We start from the raw sequence: 21,816 nt of genomic DNA, 5'->3' as shown, positions 1-21,816 counted from the left end.
CTGTTGGTCTTCTAAAGCTTCCATAACAAAATATGGCAGACTGAGTGACTTAAAAAACAGAAATTGATTTTCTCACAGTCTGGAGGCTGGAAGTCCAAGATCAAGGTGCCAGCAGGATGTCTGGTGAGACCTCTCTTCCTGCTTGCAGATGGATTCCTCCTTGCTTTTTTTTTTCTTTTTTTGTCCCCACATGGCCTTTTCTCTGTGCATTAGCACTCTTGGTGTCTTTCTTGGTCTTTTGTGGGTGGGGCGAGGGGGGGTTTCAAATTCCTAATTCAATCTTTTTACAGTTATAATTCCACTCAGATTTTCTTGAGTTTCAATAGTTTCTGTTGTAGGAATTTGTTCACTTCCTTTAGATTATCTGATTTGTAGGCATACAGTTATTTATAATGTTCCTTTATAATCCTTTTTAAAATTACTATAGATAGTGATGTCCTCTTGTTCATTTCAGATTTTAGTTACTTGACTTTTCTATTTTCATCTTGGCCAGTCTAGCTAAAGATGTGTGAATTTTGTGGTTATTTTCAAAGAATCAATTTTTGGATTTGTTGCTTTTCTCTATTTTTCTATTCTCTATTTCATTAATATCTATGCTTATCTTTATTATTTCCTTCCTTCTATTTATTTTGTGTTTACTTTGTTTTTCCAGTTTTTTAAGAAAAGATTTTATTTATTTGAGAGAGAGAAATAGCAAGAGAGAGAGCATGAGCAGGGGGGAGAGGGAGAAGCAGGCTCCCTGCTCAGCAGGCAGCCCGATGTGGGGCTCAATCACAGGACCCTGAGATTATGACCTGAGCTGAAGGCAGATGCTTAACTGACTGAGCCACCCAGGTGCACCACTTTTTTTCAGTTTTTTAAAGATGGAAAGTTAGACTATCTTTTTTAATACAAGTCATCTTTTTTAATACAAGTATTTACATACAGCTGCATATTTCTCTTTAAGGAGTTCTTTAGGTGCATCCCCTAAGTTTTGATATTTTCTGTTTTCATTTTTATCTGTCTAAAAGTATTTTCTAATTTTCCTTGAGATTTCTTCTTTGAACCATTGATTATTTTAGAGTGTGTCACTTAATATCCAAATATAAATGAGTTTTCCAAATTTTCTTCTGTTTCTGATTCTGGTCTAACTCCATGTTTGCAGAACATATTTGGCATAATTTCAACACTTTTAAATCTGTTGAGACTTCTTTTTTATGCTTTAGCACATGGTTTACCTTGGAGAATTTTCCATGTGTATTTGAGAAAAATGTGTATTCACTATGGTTGTGCAGTGTCCATAGGTGTCTGTTAGGTCTAGCTGTTTTTTTTTTTTTTTTAAGATTTTATTTATTTATTTGACAGAAAGAGACACAGCGAGAGAGGGAACACAAGCAGGGGGAGTGGGAGAGGGAGAATCTGGCTTCCTGCAGAGCAGGGAGCCCGATGCGGGGCTCAATCCCAGGACCCTAGGACCATGACCTGAGCCGAAGGCAGACACTTAACCGACTGAGCCACCCAGGCGCCCCTAGGTCTAGCTATTTTATAGTATTTTCAAGCCTATTTTTTTGTTGACATTCTTCCTAGTTTTCCTAGATGACCATTATTGAAAGTGGAGTATTGAAGTCTCCAAGCAGTATTGTTGAATTCTCTATTTCTCCTTTCAATTCTGTCAGTTTTTTCTTCATGTATATTAGGGTTCTTGAGGCATTGACTCCTTGTGTGTATGTTTTTTTTTTTTAAGAGTTTATTTATTCATTTGAGAGAGAGAGAGATAGTGAGAGAGAGCACAAGCGGGGAGGAGAGGGAGAAGCAGGCTCCCCATGTGGGCCTCGATCCCAGGACCCTGACGTCATGACGGAGCCAATCCGAAGGCAGCCACTTAACCAACTGAGCCACCCAGGCACCCCTTCCTTGTGGTTTTCATAAACCTTTAGCTTTAAGAATGAAGCACTGACCTTTGTATCTCTAGCTGTAGGAGTGAAGCACTGACCTAGGCTAATGCATTGAGTACATCAATTACTTTCACTTTCTACACTGGTTGAATGGTTGAATATGTGAGCTGAGATGTGCCAGTCAGTGTCAGTTTGGGGACTTTTGGGGGGAAATTCTGAGATACTGAGGCTGGGATGAATAGAACATAGAAGGGTACCTTAAAACTGCCAGTACCAAAAGGGAAATCAGTCTGAAAATTCAGCCCATGCAGAGGAAGGCAACACAGAGAGACATACTAAGAGAATTACCATCTGATCAGACCATACCTCAAGCATGAGCTACCACTGGTCTTTTCAACTATTTAAGGTAATAAATTTCCTTTATTGTTTAATCCTATTTGTCTTTTACTTGCAACTTAAAGGCTTTGACACAACTTATCTTAATGATTCACCAGATATCCAAATGTCATTTTTTTTAAAAAAGGTTTTATTTATTTATTTGAGAGAGAGAGAGAGACAGAGTGCGAGAGAGTGAGCACAAGGGGAGGGTAGGGGAAGGGCAGAAGGAGAGGGAGAAGCAGGCCCCCCCGCCCCACCGCCGGAAGGGAGCCTAATGCAGGGCTGGATCCCAGGACTCCAGGATCATGAACTGAGCCAAAGGCAGACACTTAACTGAGTCACCCAGGCGCTCCCCAAATGTCATCTTAATAGTATTGAAGAAATACTTTTGCAATCTAGTTCTGCTCGGCACTAGGAGAACTGATGGGTCTGACATACCATAAAATATTACTGAATGAAAAACATACAATAACTATTGTAGTCATGCTTAGATCTCATCTAGGAGTATGGAGTTAAAACAGAAATTTTACCCAATAATATCTGTTTCCTTCGTCATAATTAAGTGATAAAGATCTGATTTGTTCATTCATCCAGACATTCATTCATTCATTTTCCTCCACATGTAAAGCTAAGGGAATGTGTTTCAAACTCTTTGTCTAAACCACGGCAACAAATACATGTTTATTATAACACACACACCTGCAAACATACAGATTTCGTATCTATTTCTTGCAATATACTTATCATACTTATCCTTATTTTATGTGATACACTATTTTCTGTTCTATTTTTTTAGCACCCCCCCCTTTTTTCAGTACTGTTCTATTTTTACTTTTTCATTTTTAATATAATTTTGGTCTTGATCTAACAAATTCATTTTAAAACCAACTAATGGGTCATAACCCATAGTTTAAAAAACATTACTGTAGGCTAAGGCTATATTCAAAATAAATAATGAGGGAAGCATGTGCACTGGCTACATTGAAATGGGAGTGGGATGCTGGAACAGGGTCTGCAGTGTCTGTATTGAATGTTCAGTTGCTGGGAGTTGTTAGAAAGTAAGTGGGGTAGCCAGTGTGCCAGGGATTACTTAGGAGGCTCACTCAGGGCAGGGGTTCTTCTGCAATTAGCATGTAAGTACAGTATCTTAATATCTTAACAGCCGGTATAACCTTTCTCGTCCACATTAGTGAATATTAGTCTTTGCTGCACAAGATACCAAATTGCATAATGTGATCCCTGCCCTCAGTTTATCTAATAGTAAAGTTAAAACAGGTAGACACATAGCAACAATATGAGGTATAATACCTTTTAATATCAGTGGTTGCTACATAAATTAATTTTTAGTAAAAATCTTTATTCCACCACAGAAATTAGTCTCAGCCACTCTTTTAAAAGAAAAGAATAGACTAATGCATAACTCTTTAAACAAGATGGTAAGACACTTCTAAAAGTGCTTTCTTCAATGAGTAGAACTCTGCTGCAACACAGAATTTGATTATCCTTAGGAAAAGAAAAAAAAAGGCTGGTTTAAATCTTGTTTATATTACAACTTCTCTTTCTTTTTGTATATTTTCTTATTAAACTATCTTGAAGGACACAGATTCCTATTTCTGACACTTAATAGCTTTTTCTCTACATCTAACATACACACACACACACCCACACACACACACACACACACATGTAGATGTATTAACTCTTTAAAAAGTGAACTCTAGGGTGCCTGCGTGGCTCAGTTGGCTGAGTGTCTTGACTTTGGATTTCTGCTCAGGTCAATGTCTGAGGGTCCTGAGATGGAGCCCCAAGTTGTTGGGCTCCCTGCTCAGCAGGAAGTCTGCTTCTCTCCTTCTCTCTCCCTCTGCCCCTCTCCCTGTGCACACATGTGCTCTTTCTCTCTCAAATAATAAATCTGAAAAAAAAAAAGTGAACTTTAAACAAACCGGTGTAAATTTACTCATGACTGGTAATTCCCCAAATTGGCTCCACAACTAAATTCAATTCACCTCAATATACATTTACCAGGTTTACAGTGTCTGTTAAAAAATATGTGTAACAAATGCAAAGATAGTATCTTGTGGAGACAGAAATATGTATTAGTTATTCTGTTGTAAGGCAGACTTACCAATGCAATTTGGGATAATTGAAGGATAAGCCATTAAGTTTTAAAATCAAAGCACAGTTACATTCTGCTAATTGCACAGATATTGTTTAGAATTTAAGGAGTTTTGATAAATGGGGGCGCATGGGTGGGTCAGTCGGTTAAGTGTCTGCCTTCAGCTCAGGTGGTAATCCCAGGGTCCTGGGATCGAGCCCCATAGCAGGCTCCCTGCTGAGCAGGGAGCCTGCTTCTCCCTCTCCCTCTGCCTGCCCCTCCCCCTGCTTGCTTGTTCTCTCTCTCTAATAAACAAATCTTAAAAAAAAAAAGACTTGACAAATGTATAAACTTGCCAATCAAGATACAAAAAATATCCAGAAAGTTGCCTTGTGTACCTTTCTAGTCACTCTTTCAAAGCTCAGATGAAACTGCTAATTTGATTTCTCTTCCCCTAGATTAGTTAGACAATCATATTGCTGGAATTGTATAGTACCTGTTTTTTGTGTCTGTCTTCTTTCATTCAACAGGCTTTGAGATTCACTCACGTTGTAGTATCAAGTGTATATTAGTATGAATACTAGTCTGTTGCAAGAATCAATCACAATTTATTCATCCATTCTTCTGTTGATGAACATTTGGGTTGTTTTAGACTTTTTGGTATTTTGAATAAACTAGCCATTAATTTTGAATGAACAAGTTTTCTTTTTTCCCTAATAGGATGTGAAATATGAACCATCTTAAGAAATCTCTTATTCATAAACAAAGTTAGACTGAGTGTAGATAATTTAGTACTTGTTTGAAGGCATCTTCATGGTAGTAGCAATAAATTAATTACAGATTTTTTTTAAGGCTACTCTATCTTTATATTCTAGTCTGATGTATATAACTCATTCACTTAACTACATCAACTGGGATTAGACTCTTGTAACCCACAACTTCTCTGGGTCCAGAAAGGCAAAAAGAGATGGTGTTATTATGGGTGTGTGTTTATTTTCTTTTCATGAACAGACTTAGTGAAGATATGATCTTAATCTTTTATTTATTTGTTTGTTTGACAGAGAGAGACACAGCAAGAGAGGGAGAACAAGCAGGTGGAGGGGCAGAGGGAGAAGCAGGCTTCCAGCTGAGCAGGGAGCCTGATTCAGGGCTTGATCCCAGGACTCTGGGATCACGACCTGTGCCAAAAGCAGATGCTTAACGACTGAGCCACCCAGGCGCCCTGAAGGTATGATCTAAATCTTGTAGTAAAACATTTTTTTTTTTTTAAAGATTTTATTTATGTGTGAGAGAGAGAATGAGAGACAGAGAACATTTCTTATCTTTTGGGTGGATATAACTTTCTGATACCCAAGGACTTTGTTCTCATGCCAATCTGGATTAGAAAAGGGAGAAACTCTAACCTTATTTATGTCTCTCTTTGAATAACAGTGTGAGGATTGAGAAAAGTATAGTATAAGGCTTTCTTTTAGTGTTATTTTACAACCCTTGGAAGAGTAGGAGGTGAGGAACTGGAATAGCTGAAAGTGAAGACCTAGAAAGGAAGGGCACCTGGGTGATTCAGTTGGTTAAGGGACTGCCTTCGGTTCAGGTCATGATCCCCAGGTCTTGGGATAGAGTCCTGCATCGGGCGCCCTCTGCTGTGCAGGGAGCCTGCTTCTCCCTCTCCCTCTGCTGCTCCCCTGCTTGTACTCTCTCTCTCTCTCTCAGTCAAATAAATAAATAAAATCTTAACCACCACCCCCCAAAAAAAAACCCTAGAAGGGAAGGGCTGGAGGTAAGGGTTACAAAATGATATAATTAAAACTTCATTAGGTTGGAAGTTTTCTATCAAAGTTCCTTCACAAGTTCCTTTCTCTGCTTCACAAAGATGTAATTTTATTTAATGTTGTGTATCTGCCCTTTATTTAAGGTCAATTAAATAACGATCTTAAGTTTTTTTGTATCTTTCTGTAAAACTGTTGTTAAGAATGTGTTCTAGGTCAGATTTTTCTTAAACTGGGGTCTTCAGGTCCCCAGGTGTAGAGCTACATACTTGGCAGTTTGAGAGTTCTATGATGTTTTAATTTAGACTTGTGTTTAAGCAGTGTTGCTTAAAACAGTATTTTACTACACATTAAATGAAAACTTCTCTTTTGTTATGATAACTCACAACCATAGACATTTTCCCAGTTTTTTGTTGTGGGAAAATATATATAAAATAAAATTTACCCTTTTTCTTCAGATATTTTATTTATTTGTGTGAGAGAGAGAGACAGAGAGAGCACAAACAGGGGGAGCGGCAGGTAGAGGAAGAAGTAGGCTCCCCACTGAGCAAGGAGCCAGATGCAGAACTCGATTCCAAGACCCCACGATCACAAACTGAGCTGAAGGCAGACGCTTAACCGACTGAAGCCACCCAGGCATCCCTAAAATTTACTCTTTTAACCATTTTTAAGTGTATAGTTCAGTGCCATGAAGTACATTCACATTGTTATGCTGACTTTAATTTCTCATAGTAGTATTTCTTTAAAGTGGAATTTTCAAGAGTATTTAAGAAATTAAAAAAAAAACACATTTTTTTCCTTTAAAAAGAGTTTGTGGGGTGCCTGAGTGGCTCAGTCAGTTAAGTGCCTGCCTTTGGCTCAGGTCATGATCTCTGGGTCCTGGGATTGAGCCCCTTGTCTGGCTCCCTGCTTAGCAGGGAATCTGCTTCTCCCTCTCCTTCTGCCACTCCCCCTGCTTGTGCTGTCTCTCTGTCAGATAAATAAAATCTTTAAAAAAAAATAAAGAGTTTGTACATTACTCAAGATTAGGATTCAGTATTCTAGGTTATAAATTCCACTTATAATATAGATCTTTGTCTCTCTCTTTTTTTTTTCATTTCTATTTTTGAGAGAGAGAGAGAGAGAGAGGGCACGCCTGTGTGGGAAGGGGCAGAGGGAGAAGGAGCAAGAGAATCTTAAGCAGGCTCCAGGCTCAGTGCAGAGCCCAAAGTGGGGCTCAATTCCAACGACCCTGAAATCAAGAGTTGGAGGCTTAACTGACTGAGCCACCCAGGCACCCCTAGTTGTTTTTCTCTCTTGATAAAAATGAATATTTTTTTCTTTAGCTAGTGAGAATGATATAGACCATTATGTTTTTTTCTAGAAATACAGAACAAAATTCAATAATTGTAAGCATTTTCTCTGATCCCAATATAATTATTTGCCTATACTGTATATTTTACCTTCCTTTAACCATGCATTCTTTTCTTTCTTTTCTTTTTCTTTTAAGATTTTATTCATTTATTTGACAGAGAGACACAGCGAGAGAAGGAACACAAGCAGGGGAGTGGGAGAGGGAGAAGCAGGCTCCTTGCCGAGCAGGGAGCCCAGTGCAATGCAGGGCTCGATCCCAGGGCCCCGGGATCATGACCCGACCCGAAGGCAAATGCTTAACAATTGAGCCACCCAGTGCCCCATAACTATAAATTTTCTGATTTTACATGGTTTATATTATACCTTGTTTCAAATTCTTTTTAAGTAGCTGCTCTGTAAGTTTTAACGTTGTTTAAAAGATTTTATTTATTTATTTGACAGAGAGACAGAGGGGGAGAGAGAGAGAGAGCACAGAAGGGGGAGGAGCAGAGGGAAGCGGACTCCCCCTAAGCAGAGAGCCAGACAAGGGGGCTCGATTCCAGGACCCCGAGATCATGACCGGAGCAGAAGGCAGGCACTTAACCAACTGAAACACCAAGGTGCCCCTTAAAATTTTTTTACTTTTTTTTTTTTTTGAAGTAGGTTTCAAGCCCAGCATGGAGCCCAATGCCAGGCTTGAACTCAGGACCCTGAGATCAAGACTTGAGCTGATTATCAAGAGTCGGATGCTTAATTGACTGAACCACCCAGGCACCCCGGTACTATGTAAGTTTAAAATGCATGCTGAAAATTCTAGCTCAAAGTAGTAGACTATATAAATTATAGGTGAATTCAATCAAATATTAGAAATTCCTTTATTCAGTAATAGCAACTAACGTTTTAAAAATAGTTACAATGAATGCGCCTGGACATTGTGCTAATCAATTTACCGTGAATAGCTAGTAAAACCCTATGATGTAAGTACTGTTATCACCCCCACTTCACAGAGGTTCAAAGAAATGAAGACTCTTCTGCAATGACCTGAAGCACTTTTATTAGGACCCAAGTATGGCTGACTTCCAAAGCTCAGGCTTCTAACCATAATGCACCTTGCATCCCAAGTTGCACTTTCTACTTTGCATGATTGATGGTTTCTTTGTGGGAGAATGCTCACTGCTGCCCCCAACGAAGACGAACCCTGCTTTCTAACACTTGTTTTGCACCCAGTCGCTTATCCTGTTCCTCCTCTTGGTGGGGTCCTGGCCCACCCTCGGACCCTGGTCCCCCTATAAAGTCTCGTCCCATCAGATCCTCGTGCCTCAAGAGTCCCTTCCCCTCACAGCCTGGCAACCACAGCAGGGCCCTGTCCCCTCATACCTTGGTCTGCCTGAAGAGCTGGTCCTTTCAGACCGTGACCTCCTACCAGGTCCCCAACTCCTCAGACAGATGATACTAGCAGAGCCGTTCCCTCGGGCTCTCGCCCCCCAAAGCCCTCAGACCCTGTTTTCCAGCACAGCTGAGATGCTTGTACCCCAGGAGACAGCAGTAGCCCTCAGTAAAGCTTCGCAAGCAATTCTCCTTACAGAGGTCCCATTCCAACCCCAAATTAAGGGCATCTCTCTACCTTTCCCCTTTCCAAACTTCTCCCAGAATCGTGTTTTTTTTTTTCATATTCTCACCTTTTTCTGCTTCTCATTCACGCTCGCCAACTTCCCCCACCATCTGGTAGCCCGGTTTCAGTTCCTGGAGCCCCCCCCCAAAACTCACCCAACGTCCGTCCTCTCTTCAGGAGAGCAGCATTCCCAAACGGCTCCGCGCTTTACCTCTCACCTCGGTTCGTTATGGCCCTCTCTGCTGGGCGCTCCCCCCAACTCGCCCCGCCCTGAAAGCGCCTTTCAGCCAGTCGTCGCCCGAAGTCCCGCCCCCTCCAAGCCTATTGGCCACCTCTCCTAAAAAGTCCCGCCTCCTCAGCCTCCAGTCCTCCTCCCTGCCCCGCTTCCCTTGTTTTCATTCCCCCTGTCACACGAGGCAGTGGCAAACCCAAGGTGGGAGGGGCGAAATAGAGTGAGGGAAGGGGGGCGGAAAGAGGGCGGAAAGTGAAAGGCATAGAGCGCCTCTCTTTCCCCCGTCTGACTCGGTTCTCGACTGCTCCGAGCAGCCGTTGTATTGTGGGATCGCGGCGCCGTGCCTGAGACGCTAGGATTCACAGGGGAGCCCACTCACTAGCGCCTCCTGTTGTCCGCAAGGCTGCCCTGCCATTCCTCGGCCCCCAACTCCCTCCACTCCCCCCCCATCGCCTCCTCCTCCATCCTCCAGTTCAAAATGGCGGCGGCGGCAGCAGCGGCGGCCGCGATGGCTCCTCCGGGCTGCCCGGGTTCGTGCCCCAACTTCGCCGTAGTCTGCTCCTTCTTGGAGCGCTACGGGCCGCTGCTCGACCTGCCTGAGTTGCCGTTTCCCGAGCTGGAGCGGGTGCTGCAGGCGCCGCCGCCGGACGTCGGCAGTGGAGAAGGTAAGCGAGGGGCCCGAACGCCCGGCGGGAAGCGGCCCTGGCACGCTCCTTCTCTCCGCTCTTCACGGACACCCCGGGCCTCTGCGGCTCTGTCCTTCCCCCGGGGCGCAGCTCCGCCCGGCTCGGCTTCTCCGCCCAGCCCCCAGGGTCTTGGGCAGTGGGGAGGCGGGGCAGAGACCCCCTAGGGCCACTGGGCCTGGCGCCGAGAGGAGGTGGGGGCGTCGCGGGCTAGGTGTGGGCTGGGGGCGTGGAGTGGTCATTGTGTTGGTCTGCGGCCCCTGGGACTGTTCCCCCGGCGGCAGGGGCCGGTCCTCCACCCCTTCTCCCCCTGGGTGGCGGGGGAAGGGGAGCGCAGGTTCCGGCCAGCTTTGCGCTTTTCTCCTCCTCCCCTCCCTTGCTCCCTCCCTTCCTCCCACCATCCTCCCCACCATCTCGGGGGAGGCTGGGCTCATCTTCTCGGGGCGCCCCTTTCTCTCCCTCCACCTGGGTGGGCGGGGGCCAGCGGACACTTCAGCTCTCCCTCCCTCTAGTGGGAACTCCCCCGAGAGAGTCGCTCGCGTCTCTCTTCCCTTCCCCTCGAGGGCTGGTTTAACCCCCAAAACTCCTTCCTCAGAGTAGGGAGGTTTGCTCCTCCCCCATGGGAGGGGGTCCTCCTCCATTCTCGCTTTGGGGGTCGAAGTCGGTTCACCTCCTCCACTTTGGAGGGTAGAGGGTTAATTTTTCCTCCCCCATAGTTTTCCTCCTCCCTCTCCCCACCTCCCCCCAAATAATAGAAAAGCATCTCCCCACTTTTCTAATCCCTTCCCCCTTCATCTTGGCAGCCGGGCTTAGGGGAAGAAGTCGCCCTCCCATTTGCAGGGTGGGGTGGGGTGGGGTGGTTAGTATGTAGGCTGGAGGAGGGGCTCAGACGAAGGGGGAAACAGTTGAAGAAGGTGCTTGTTGCTCATGTTTCTCTCTCTGGTGCTGCTGGTCTATTATTGGTGTTCGCAAGTGGTGCTCCTTCCACATAAGGCCACCGCGCGGGTGCAGGGCGCATGCTCTGCCCGGCCCCATTGAAACTTCCTGCTGCTGCTGCTGCTGCTGCTGCTGGTTCTTTCGCTGGAGCATCTCAGCGCTGTGCCTGCTGCCTTCAGCCCTTACACTGAACGCGTGCACTCACCCTTATTTATTCCCGATCCATGCCTCTCCTTTCCTGGCATATTTCTTCCCTCAGAGGAGGGTTTTTTTCCCCCCCCCTGTGTTCTGAGCATTGCCTTTATCTGTGAACAGTCCTTGGCTGGAGAAAAGACGTTTTCCAAATAGATTTTTTGGGGGGGGGGGGAGTCCGTATTAGGTTGCTAAAGTGGACTGGGTATTGTATAAGACAGATAGCTGTTACCTTTCTAAGAAAACAAGGTTGCTCTTCAATTCTCCATGGAAGTGAAGAAGTTTGTTAACAGAATGCGTTCACATTGCTAGGAAGGGTCCAGGTGTGAAGTTTTTCAAAATATTAGCTATAGGGAAAATGTTGTGGCTACCAAAGACTCAGATTAAAGTAGCAGTTATGGTACAGGCCTAGATCTCTTCTTATCAATAGCCCAAATCTCCACCCTTAACAAACTGTGGCATATAATCGGGTAGTTTTTTAAAAATTTTATTTATTAGAGCGCGAGAGCACACAAGGAGGAATGGTAGAGGGAGAGGGAGAAGCAGGCTCCCTGATGAGCAGGAAGCCTGACAAGGGACTGGATCCCAGGACCTGGAATCATGACCTGAGCCAAAGGCAGACCCTTAACCGACTGAGCCAACCAGTGCCCCAAAAGGGTAGTTTTTTAATGTAGTATAAAATAGGGGTGATAAGTTACATTATATAAAGACTTCCTGCAGAATTTCTTTAAAAGTTAAGCTTCCCAATATAGTTATTTTATTATCATTGCATTTACAGGGGAGTTTTCGAGAAGTAGTCACTATGAAGTAGAATGCCTTAGTAACTTGCTTTCAGGATACTTTTGGAAGTGTTAGTAGTATATGTATCTGAGAGAAATTTGGGGATTTGGGGAAAAGGATTGCTGGCAAATTGTTTTTGGAATTTGCTTGGACCAAGTTGAAAGGCAGGCATAGACCTGTGATGGTATTGTATTCTGGTTGGTGTACAAGTTTTCTTGCCTTCCATTCCTTTTAAGTATTTTGGCCACCGCATTTGGCTTGTTTTATAGAAGAAAAAATATTAGGGTCAGTTTATAGTTCATGTTACCTTTTCATCTAGAGTTGAACAGTTGGCCACCAGCTAAGTGAAAAATGAGATAAATTCTGGGCTGAGAGATTATACCAGTGGGCTCAGCCACTGTATTACCATTGGTATGGTTGCATCTGTAATAGTAGATCTTGTCATAATGTGACCTAAGAATAATCATTAATTAATGTTATACAGTTCAGGATACTTGGCAAATGAAGAGTCTGCAGGTAAAATGCCATTACTGTGTAGGGAAAAGATTATCAGTCCTTTGATGATGGTTAACGTACTTGTAACAGTTGGATTAAACATTACTGGACCAACTAACAAGATGTACTGAGTCTTTTTTGGAAAGGAGTTGTGTACTAGAAAGAATTAAAAGACACTGGTTTTAGCACGGAACAGTAATATATAAGTTGCAGGGCAAGTTACTTAATTTCTATAGACCTCGTCTCCTGAGTGAATAGAGATAATATCTGAGGATCAAATGAAATATTTCAAAAATCCTTTCATAAACCAAACACTTGCAGTGTTCTTGTATTACAAATTTTATTAAAGATGTTTGTGAGATATAAGATACACGAGTTCATTTGGAATTAAACTGTTAAATTTTTAGCATGTTGTGAGACTAGGGGTATGAGCAAAGGTATCATATTGAGCTATTATGCTCTTTGGGAAAACTCTTTGTTATAATCAGCTGAGTTTTGCTGTATGTAAACTTGTATGTTTAAAAGGCAGTTCTTAGTGTTGCTTAAAGAATCCTAGTTTATAAAACTTTTGGTTTTTCCTAGTGTGATTGTCCATTAAAAGGTGTTTTTGAAAGTATGTTCTTCTGAGTTACCAGTTTAAAACATTTTACCTAGTCAGTTTTTGTCATAGGTATGTCATTATGGCATCCTTTGGAGGAGACTGTAATTCTCTATATTGTCATTGTTTAAGCACTTTATGATCATTTCCCTAAAAATTTGCTTATAAGTTTTTATTTGACATTGTGGCTTTAGCTTAGACTGCTTATTTGGTTTAAGTGTGAATGATATAATAACTAGCATTTATTATGTACAAACATCATCTCATTCCTCGTAACTGTTCTTTGAGGTTGGTACTATTACTCTTATTTAGCAGGCATAGAAACTAAGGTTTAAGAAGTTGATTCAGCTGCCCAGTGCCCAAGATTATATAGTTATTAGTAGAGTCTGATTTTTTAAAAGATTATTTATTTTAGAGGGGAGAGTGGAGAGAGTGCGTGTGCTTGCTTGTGTGGGGGGTCGGGGAGGGAGAGAGAGAACCTCAAGCCAACTTCCTGGTGAGCTTAGAGACTAACTCAAGTCCCCATCCCAGGACCCTTAAATCATGACCTGAGCCGAAATCAAGAGTCAGATGCTTAACCAGCTGAGCCAACCAGCACCCCTAGAATATGATTTCTAATCTAGGTCTATCTGAGTCCAAAGCCACAAAATTATATAATACCTTTCTAGGGGCCATGTTTCCTACACTACCCTAAGATACCCCAACGTATTGTCACCAACCTGCAGAGGCGCTGTGTGGTTGTTTAAATATTCAAGGAACATATAGCAGTATTTGACATCTTTTGGTTGCCAGGTAAACTTACTAGTTTCATATAGTTCCTGATTTGAACATTAGATCGTGCTACATTCCTTTGGATGATGTGTCTTTGTGAAGTTGGGTTTTTGGGGGTTGCTGTGACAAATGCAAATACTGCATGAAAATCAGTGAGAAATAGGAAATAAGAATAGCAGTGTCCAATTTGATTCCAAGTTTGAGAAGTTGTGCATTGCCTCACTGTAATATGCATTCTGTAAGTAAGTGTGATTATTTAAGAATGAAGTGAAAACATTATTTTTTTTTCAGCTAAGGTAGATTAGTTTTTCAAATCTCTACTAACAGCTTGATAAGTGGAACTATTAGTATTTCTTGGCCTAGTGCTGTTGTGAAAAAATTACTGAAATGCTGAGGGTGTTAGGAACTTAGAAAGCTTGGGAACTTGTGCTTTGAGATTATCATTGGTTTTTGTTGCCGGAAAGAAAGGAGTACTGTGTCCGTTTTGACTTTATTTTGCAGGGAGGAAAACCAAGGTGCAGAGATTGATTTCAAGTGTATGTAGCTAACCATTGGTGCTATTCAGACCATTCTTTTCAGAGTCCACCTGTGTGCTGAAACTGTCAGGAAAAAAAATTTAGATTTCTTGTTGCTATGAGTTAGAATTGGAAAAGGGTGTGCCAACTGAAGTTGCTTTCTTTTTTTTTTTTAAGATTTTATTTATTTATTTGTCAGAGAGAGAGAGAGAGAGAGAGAGCATGAGCAGGGGGCAGGGGCAGAGGGAGAAGCAGGCTCCCTGCTGAACAAGGAGCCTGATTCGGGACTTGATCCCAGGACTGTAGGATCCTACTGAGGATGGACTGAGCCACCCAGGCGTCCCTGAAGGTGTTGTTTTTTGTTTGTTTGTTTGTTTGTTTGTTTGTTTGTTTTTAAGTAATCTCTACACCCAAGGTGGGGCCGGACTTAAAACTCCAAGACTAAGAGTTGCATGCTCTACTGACTGAGCCAACCGAGTGCCCCTGAAGGTGTTGTTTGAGCCCCATTCCCTCATGGTCAACTTGTGCCCTCCTAATTCTGTGCTCTGTATGGACTTCTCCAGCTTCCTTCTGACAAAAAGTGGATGATTGGAGGTATGGATGCAAGTAAAAATGAGCATTGACTTTGTGGGATTACTAACATCCAGGGCTCCCAAGTGTCTTTGCTGTCCTTCAGAGGACATTCTTTTTCAAGAGGCAAATGCACTTTTTCATTCTTTAAAGGTAGTCTTTGTATAGGTATTGGTTGAAAAGTTAACTTATATCTACTTTTTTCTTTTACTTATATCTATTAATGTATGTGTGGATAATGTGTTATGATTCCCCTGGTTGGTATTATGGTTGACTGAGTTATTTGTATGGTATTAAATAAGTTGAATCATTCATTTTTGGTTTGATTTTTTAAAAAGTTTTTATTTTACTAGTGCACTTTTAGTTTCGGTCTGTTTTTTGCATTTTTAAATGATTGAACATACAGCTCTTACAGTCATGTCATTACAAAAGAATGTACCTTTTACGTATAACTGGAATTATGACTGGGACTTCTACTGGTGCTAATTGAATCGTGTGACAGTTGTTTTTAGGTGAATTCTGCAAGGTAGAAAGATGACTTTACTGTAACTGGAGTCACTATCTGTTGCTTTAAGCAAAAGATCTCACCAGATGCACATGCCGAGAGTTGCATGGATCTACAGTGGTAGACCATTAATGGTAGCATTGTTGGAACCAGAGCCTGTTTTGGTTGAAAATGTCCAGTTTTTGTTCTTCCACTTTTGAATAAAGAAATATTCTTTAGACATTTATTAGAAGGAAAGAGAGATGTGTTTCTTCTCCATCATTTTTGGTATATCAGAGTTGAGGTATCCAAAAGTTGTGGAGGTTTGGAGGGAGATTGCTGGCACTGTCGCAGGACAGAGGATTTTTCTGGCTAAATTGGGCTTGTTAGTCCAAAGTGATTTACTTATTTTTTAATTTTCCCTTGAAATTTATCTGTGTTTTAAAATCTCTGCTTGAAAGGTAAACGTTTATTAGCTACTTCATTTACTTAATATGTGTATTGAGTATCTGGTATATGCTAAGTACAGTAAACATTGTGGGGATTATTTTTTAAAAACACATTAAACGTGGGCTTTCTTTTAAGGATTTTCTAATCTAGTAAGAAGTAGCTAAGTTGAGCTTAACTTAAAATCACCATTCAAAGGCTAATTTTTCATCTGAGATTTTATCAAGTGCAGTAGTAGCCTATGAATTCTAGTCTGTAAATTAATAGACTAAAAATATCTCTATGACAATTTTATGGTGAGATGTACAAGCACATGCAGTATGGAAAAGTAAGAACAGTTCAGACCCAAAGTACATTTTAACCTGACTCATATATTCAAGGAAGATATTTATATGTGTTCCTGGATTTAAGAAAACAACTTTGGCTCTCTTCCTGATGAATATAATCTTAACATATTATGCCTTGGTGTTTTTTTGTTTTGTTTTGTCTTTCTTTATGGTAATCCCGTTATAAAAGTTATCAGTGTTTTCTATGTGTGTGTAAGAATTTTTATAGTATCAAATATTGCTTGAGAGAGTAATCTGGGGCTTCATTTAAAATTTATTAGTTCTTTCAACAAATGGTAATTGATTGCCTACTATGTGCCAGGCACACTTATACTCTGGCTCGGGATACATGAATGAAAAAGATAAGGTCTTTTAAACTTGCCATAGTTTACTAGGAAAGATAGACAATGAAGCAATAAGTTGGGTTTTTTAAAAAATGTGGACAAGTAATATTTGCACTTTGTAATGATATATATTTTAGTGAACTTTGTTTTATAATTTGTTTAGCTTTGTGTTTATTTTTATCTATGCCCTTTCCCCTGTGTTTGTACATGTTTATCTTAATCATATTCTGAATGATAGGTTTTTCTTTTTCACGTTTCATTTCTTGTACTAATCATGTACTTCTCTGGTAATAACTGAAATATATATATATTTAAAAGTAGTCTTTTATCAAAAAGTGAAATGGCTGAAGGTGGTCAGAGGTATAAATTTCCAGTTGTAATATAAATAAGTCATGGAGATATAATGTACAGTATGATGACTACATTTAATAATACTGTTTTGTATATTGGAAAGTTGCTAAGAGAATTGATCATTAAAGTTCTTATCAAAAGAAAAAAATTTGTAACTGGTGGTGAATGTTAACTAGGCTTGTTGTAATGATCATTTTGCAGTATATACAAATATTGAATCATGTTGTACACCTGAAACTAATATAATTTATGTCAACTATATCTTTTCTAAAATGTTCAAAAGAAATCTCCAAGGCTTTTTATAAAAGGACAATTGAGTTGCTTCTTTTATTTACTTTTAATTCTGAATTACCTCTCACAGTGACTGTTACCATCATCCACTCAAGTCACCTGGATCAGAAACTGAGGAACCATCTTATACTTTAACCTCTGGCATACTTTCTACTTTTTCCAAGTTTTGAATCTATTTCTTCTTTTTCTTTCTTTCCTTTCTCCTTCCTTCCTTCCTTCCTTTCTTTTTTTTTTTTTTTTTTTTATTTTATCTGACAGATACAGTGTGCGCACACAAGCAGGGGGAGCCTCAGAGGGAGAGGGAGAAGCAGGCTCTCCACTGAGCAGGGAGCCCGATGCAGGGCATGATCCCAAGACCCTGGGATCATGACCTGAGCTGAAGGCAGACGCTTAACCGACAGCCACCCAGGTGCCCCTTGAGTCTATTTCTTTATCCTCTCTTACATTCAGCCTCAGTTTTCTATCATTGTTGCTGTTGTTTTAGTCATGCTGAACTGGTTGCAGATCTCTGAAGGTATGAAAGATTTCGTACTTTATGCCTTTTCCTCATCCTCCTACTTGAGTTGAATATTGTCTCCCCATCTTCCCTTGCCCGCTCACTGGACTCCTACCCATCATTAATCTGCTCTTTAAGCTTTAGTTGCTCTGTGAAATTTTTCCTGCTTCCTTTCTAAGTTAAATTAACCACTTTGCCTCCTTACCCCACAGGAGCTCTGTAGATTTTATAGAACAGTACTTATAGCACTTTCTGTGCTTATAGTCTAGCCTTGCCTACAAGACTGTAAGCTCCTTTTTTTTTTTTTAGGGGGAAGGGGGAGGGGCAGAGAGAGGGAGAGAGAGAATCTTAAGCAGGCTGCATGCCCAGCACAGAGCCCACATGGGGCTTGATCTCAGGACCCTGAGATCGAGTCAGAGGCTTAACCGACTGAGCCACCCAGGTGCCCCAAGACAGTAAACTCCTTGAGGGCAGGAAAATGTTTATGAAATGAATAGTTATTTCCCCGTTCATTATAGGTCTGTTCTATTCTAAACTTTTTTTTTTAGAATTAAATCTTATATAAACTCTTAAGTAAACATTTGCCGAATATAAGAGAATGAGATTCTTTCTATTGCTAGCTGGAAGTAATTGACATATTGGTTAGTGCTAGCACTTGAGGTGACCAGATTTCATGTCCCATTTCATTAGTTGTAATATTGTGTTTAAAATGAATGCATGAGGGCACCTGGGTGGCTCAATCAGTTAAGCGTCCACCTTTAGCTCAGGTCATGATCCCAGAGTCCTGGGATTGAGCCCTGCTTTGGGCTCCCAGCTAAGCTGGGAGTCTGCTTCTCCCTCTACCCCCTGCTCCTACTCTCTTGCTCTCTCTCTCTCTCAAGTAAATAAAATGTTTTTTAAAAAATATAATAAAATGAATGCATGTAGGGGTGCCTGGGTGGCTCAGTCAGATAAGCAATGGACTCTTGATTTCGGCTCAGGTCCTGGTCTCAGAGTCATGAGATCGAACACTGTTTAGGGTTCTGTGCTCAGCTGGGAGTCGGCTTCTCTCCCTCTGCCCTTCCCCCCACGAGCACACTCTTGCATGGGTGTGCGTGTATGTCCTCTCTCTCTCTCTCTCTCTCAAATAAATAAATCTTTAAAGAAAATAAAATGAATGCATGTCATTGGAAGTTAAAACCTAGTCTGTGATAGTCTAATGCAGGGGTGGGCATACTGTACCTTATAGGCCAGATCTGGCCCATTGATTATTTTTGTAAATAAGGTTTTATTGGTGCACAGCCATACTAATTTGTTTACATATTGTCTATGGCTGCTTTCACACGGAAGTGGCAGAGGCAAGTGATTGTGACAGAGAACATATAGCCTGTATGACCTACAGTATTATCTGGCCCTTCACGGGAAGATTGCTGATCCCTGTTCTAGTGAAGGGATCGGATTATTGTCTCTGGGTTTGAGAACTGTTTTAGAACCAGAATAATACAGATTTAGTGCCTAGAGTGTCTTGTGAATGAAAATAATAGAGCAGTAGTTTCCTCAGTATTTATCTAATTTGATGCACAACTCTTTTACTATTACTCTCCTTAGGTTAGGTGAATCTAAAACCTTTTCTGTTAACAGGGTGGTAACATTACATTGAACTAATTTCTTTCAAGGATAGCCATGACTTCCTCTGCCTAATTGTTATACAGCAAGGATGGGATGGGGATGAAGTAATATAGTAATTGGCAGTAATGGTAAGAAAAGTGTAATATTGCTGTTATACTGGCCTCAAAATCTCATCCAGGTGGGCTGGTTTTAAGATCTCATTTGGAGGTAGAGCCCCCAGGTCTTGGTCAGGATAGGGTTGGGTAAATGGTGATGCCGTCAACTTAGGTGGGAAAGGATATATTTATTGAAGATATTCAAATGAATAAATAAAAAAAAATCCTTAAAAAAAAAGAACTTAAAATAGTTATTTAAGTTACTCGGGGACAGAGGGTTGGGAGAACATACTAGAGAATACCCTGCTTACTAGTGGGTAGAATGTGTCTTGAGCATTAGTCAGTTTCACAGGGAAAGTGCAGAGTATTGGTTTATAAAGCTTTGGCACTTAAATGCTAGGTATGTCAGGGAATTTTATTTATTAAGATTTTATTTTTTTATTTGAAAGAGAGAGAGCATGAGAGTGAGAAGGAGAAGCAGAATCCCCTCTGAGCAGGGAGCCTGATATGGGGCTTGATCCCAGGACCCCGGGACTATGACCCAAGCCAAAGGCAGACGCCTAACCGACTGAGCCACCTAGGCACCCCACTTATTTATTTAAATTAGTAGGCTCCACGACCAACATGGGGCTTGAACTCAGGACCCTGAGATCAAGAGTCACATGCTCTACTGATGATAGCCAGCTAGGCACCCCTCAGGGAGTTTATTTTGATATTTCTATTCCTTTTCTCCTGAGCATCCTCACAGTTGACTCTGCAAATAAATATAATTGCCATTTCCTCAATGTTTAAATGTTAAAAATCTTTTAGGGAAAAAAATTAGAATGAGTTATTCCAAATTGTAGCTCGCTTTTGGTGTTTGGAATTTGAGGATATAACAAGATTGTAACACATTGGAGAACTTTGTCTAATAAGAAATACAACTGAGTTTAATTTATTTTCCCATTAAAGCCCTGCCAAGCTTTTCTTTATCAGAACCATGAAAGAAGCCATCTCCAGTAGTGTTAACTTGGGCCAGCATCTGACCCCAAACATTTCATAACATTCCTTATTTTGGAGACTTTTTTTTTTGTCCTATAAATTTTGATTGTGAACTATTGGTTTATCCTTGTCTTTTCATTTTCATGGCCTTATTATTTTATAGCCCTTTATCTTCTATGCTTATCTGGTTTGATCATGATAACTATGTGTTACCCTTTTTCCTTCCTATTTTCCCATATTTTGGACTTCACTTTTCAAACTTAATTATCTTCTCCATTTCCATCTTTTTTAGAAACAAAAATAAATGATGTAAGTGCAAAAATGAGGGGCTTTGGAGTGCACGGGCTCTAACATAATTTTCTAGGTTAAATAAGTGCCTTTAGTAATAATTTTATAGTTATAAGAGCTTACTCTTGAGCCAGGCTCTATAGTAAAGTCTTCTACCAAGATTACTTTAATTAATCCTCAGAACTGCTCTGTTGTACAGTTAGTATTTTCTCTTTACAGATAAAGCAACTTAGTCTTAGAGAAGTAAAGTAACTTGCCTGAAGTCACACAGCATTAAAGTGTTGGAGGAACATTTGATACAAAGATAGTTCATAGTGTTTAGGAATTTAAAACTGGGTAAATCTGTCTTCAGAGCCCTAGTTCTTAACCACTCACTGTCTCCTCAGTTATGGTCTTAGTATTGTAATGTGATCCTCCGTACCATGGTCTTGGTCTGAACACTGAGCAATGATTTGGACAATTAGGCTTCTGAGGCAGATTATAGCATGCTTTTCTACTCCTTTATGCTTTTTTACTTTTAAAAGTACCAATTTTATTATCATAAGCATTATTATAAAAGGTGTATTATTTAATGGAATACTGAAATATATTAAAAGTAAAGAAATACAAATTCATAGATAGTTGAATGCCTTGAAGACAATTCTTTATGTGTTTGTTATTGCTTAGGACAACCCCAGTCTTTCTCAGACTTGGAAATAATTCTCTTCTTGAATCTTTTGAATTAAGACTCCATCTTCTGTAGCTGTAAAGTTTTGTGCAGTGTGTCATCAAAATGCTCCAGGGTTCATTCCCCTACTGTTACGACTTCCATTTACTGTAATTGAAGAAGTGGTCTTATTTTTTTCCTTCTAGCTCAGTTGTTTTCAACCTTTATTATAATCAGGTGATTTAATTAACTATTTCTGGCTGCACATTAGAATCACCTGGGGAATCCTTTTGAAAAATACTGATGTCTGGGCCCTAACCACACTCCAATAAATTTAGAGTCCTTGGGGATAGGGGCCTTGGCATCAGTGATTCTAATTTGTAGCCAGGAATGTCTGTTTTAATTTATTTGTCCTGTTACTTTTCTTCAAATTCTGTCTTTAAGTCTGTTTTGCCTAATATTAGTATAGCCACTCCAGCTGTCTTTTGGTTACTGCTTTGCATGATAGATCTTTTTCATCCTTTTAACCTCATTGTCTCTTTGATTATAAAGAATGTGTCTTGTAAACAGCATATGTTTGTATCATGTTTGTATGAATCTAATTATGCAAGCAATTATATAGAAGTATAA

The 21,816-nt window shown here is 40.7% G+C and overlaps 2 protein-coding genes across 3 annotated transcripts in view; one reads left to right on the top strand and one right to left on the bottom strand.

Moving 5' to 3' along the window:
• Positions 1-9,352, bottom strand: part of AAMDC (adipogenesis associated Mth938 domain containing) — a 39,569-nt gene extending 30,217 nt beyond the window's left edge. Inside the window, exon 1 of the mRNA XM_025848527.2 lies at positions 9,213-9,352. The gene's annotated coding sequence lies outside the window, so the exon portion shown is untranslated. The remainder of the gene's footprint in view (positions 1-9,212) is intronic.
• Positions 9,353-9,504: 152 nt separating this feature from the next.
• Positions 9,505-21,816, top strand: part of RSF1 (remodeling and spacing factor 1) — a 159,412-nt gene continuing 147,100 nt past the window's right edge. Inside the window, exon 1 of one of the 2 annotated variants that reach the window (XM_025894141.2) lies at positions 9,505-9,954. In XM_025894141.2, coding sequence (XP_025749926.1) covers positions 9,768-9,954 — 187 coding nt within the window. In that variant the 5' untranslated portion in view covers positions 9,505-9,767. The remainder of the gene's footprint in view (positions 9,955-21,816) is intronic. The other variant, XM_025894140.2, reaches the window with a different exon arrangement.

Source organism: Callorhinus ursinus, unplaced genomic scaffold, assembly GCF_003265705.2.
Source record: "Callorhinus ursinus isolate GAN/ISIS: 27379988/994484 unplaced genomic scaffold, GSC_fseal_2.0 scaffold35, whole genome shotgun sequence".
Lineage (NCBI taxonomy): Eukaryota > Metazoa > Chordata > Mammalia > Carnivora > Otariidae > Callorhinus > Callorhinus ursinus.
The sequence above is the reverse complement of the archived record's forward strand: the minus strand, read 5'-3'. Positions and strand labels throughout refer to the sequence as shown.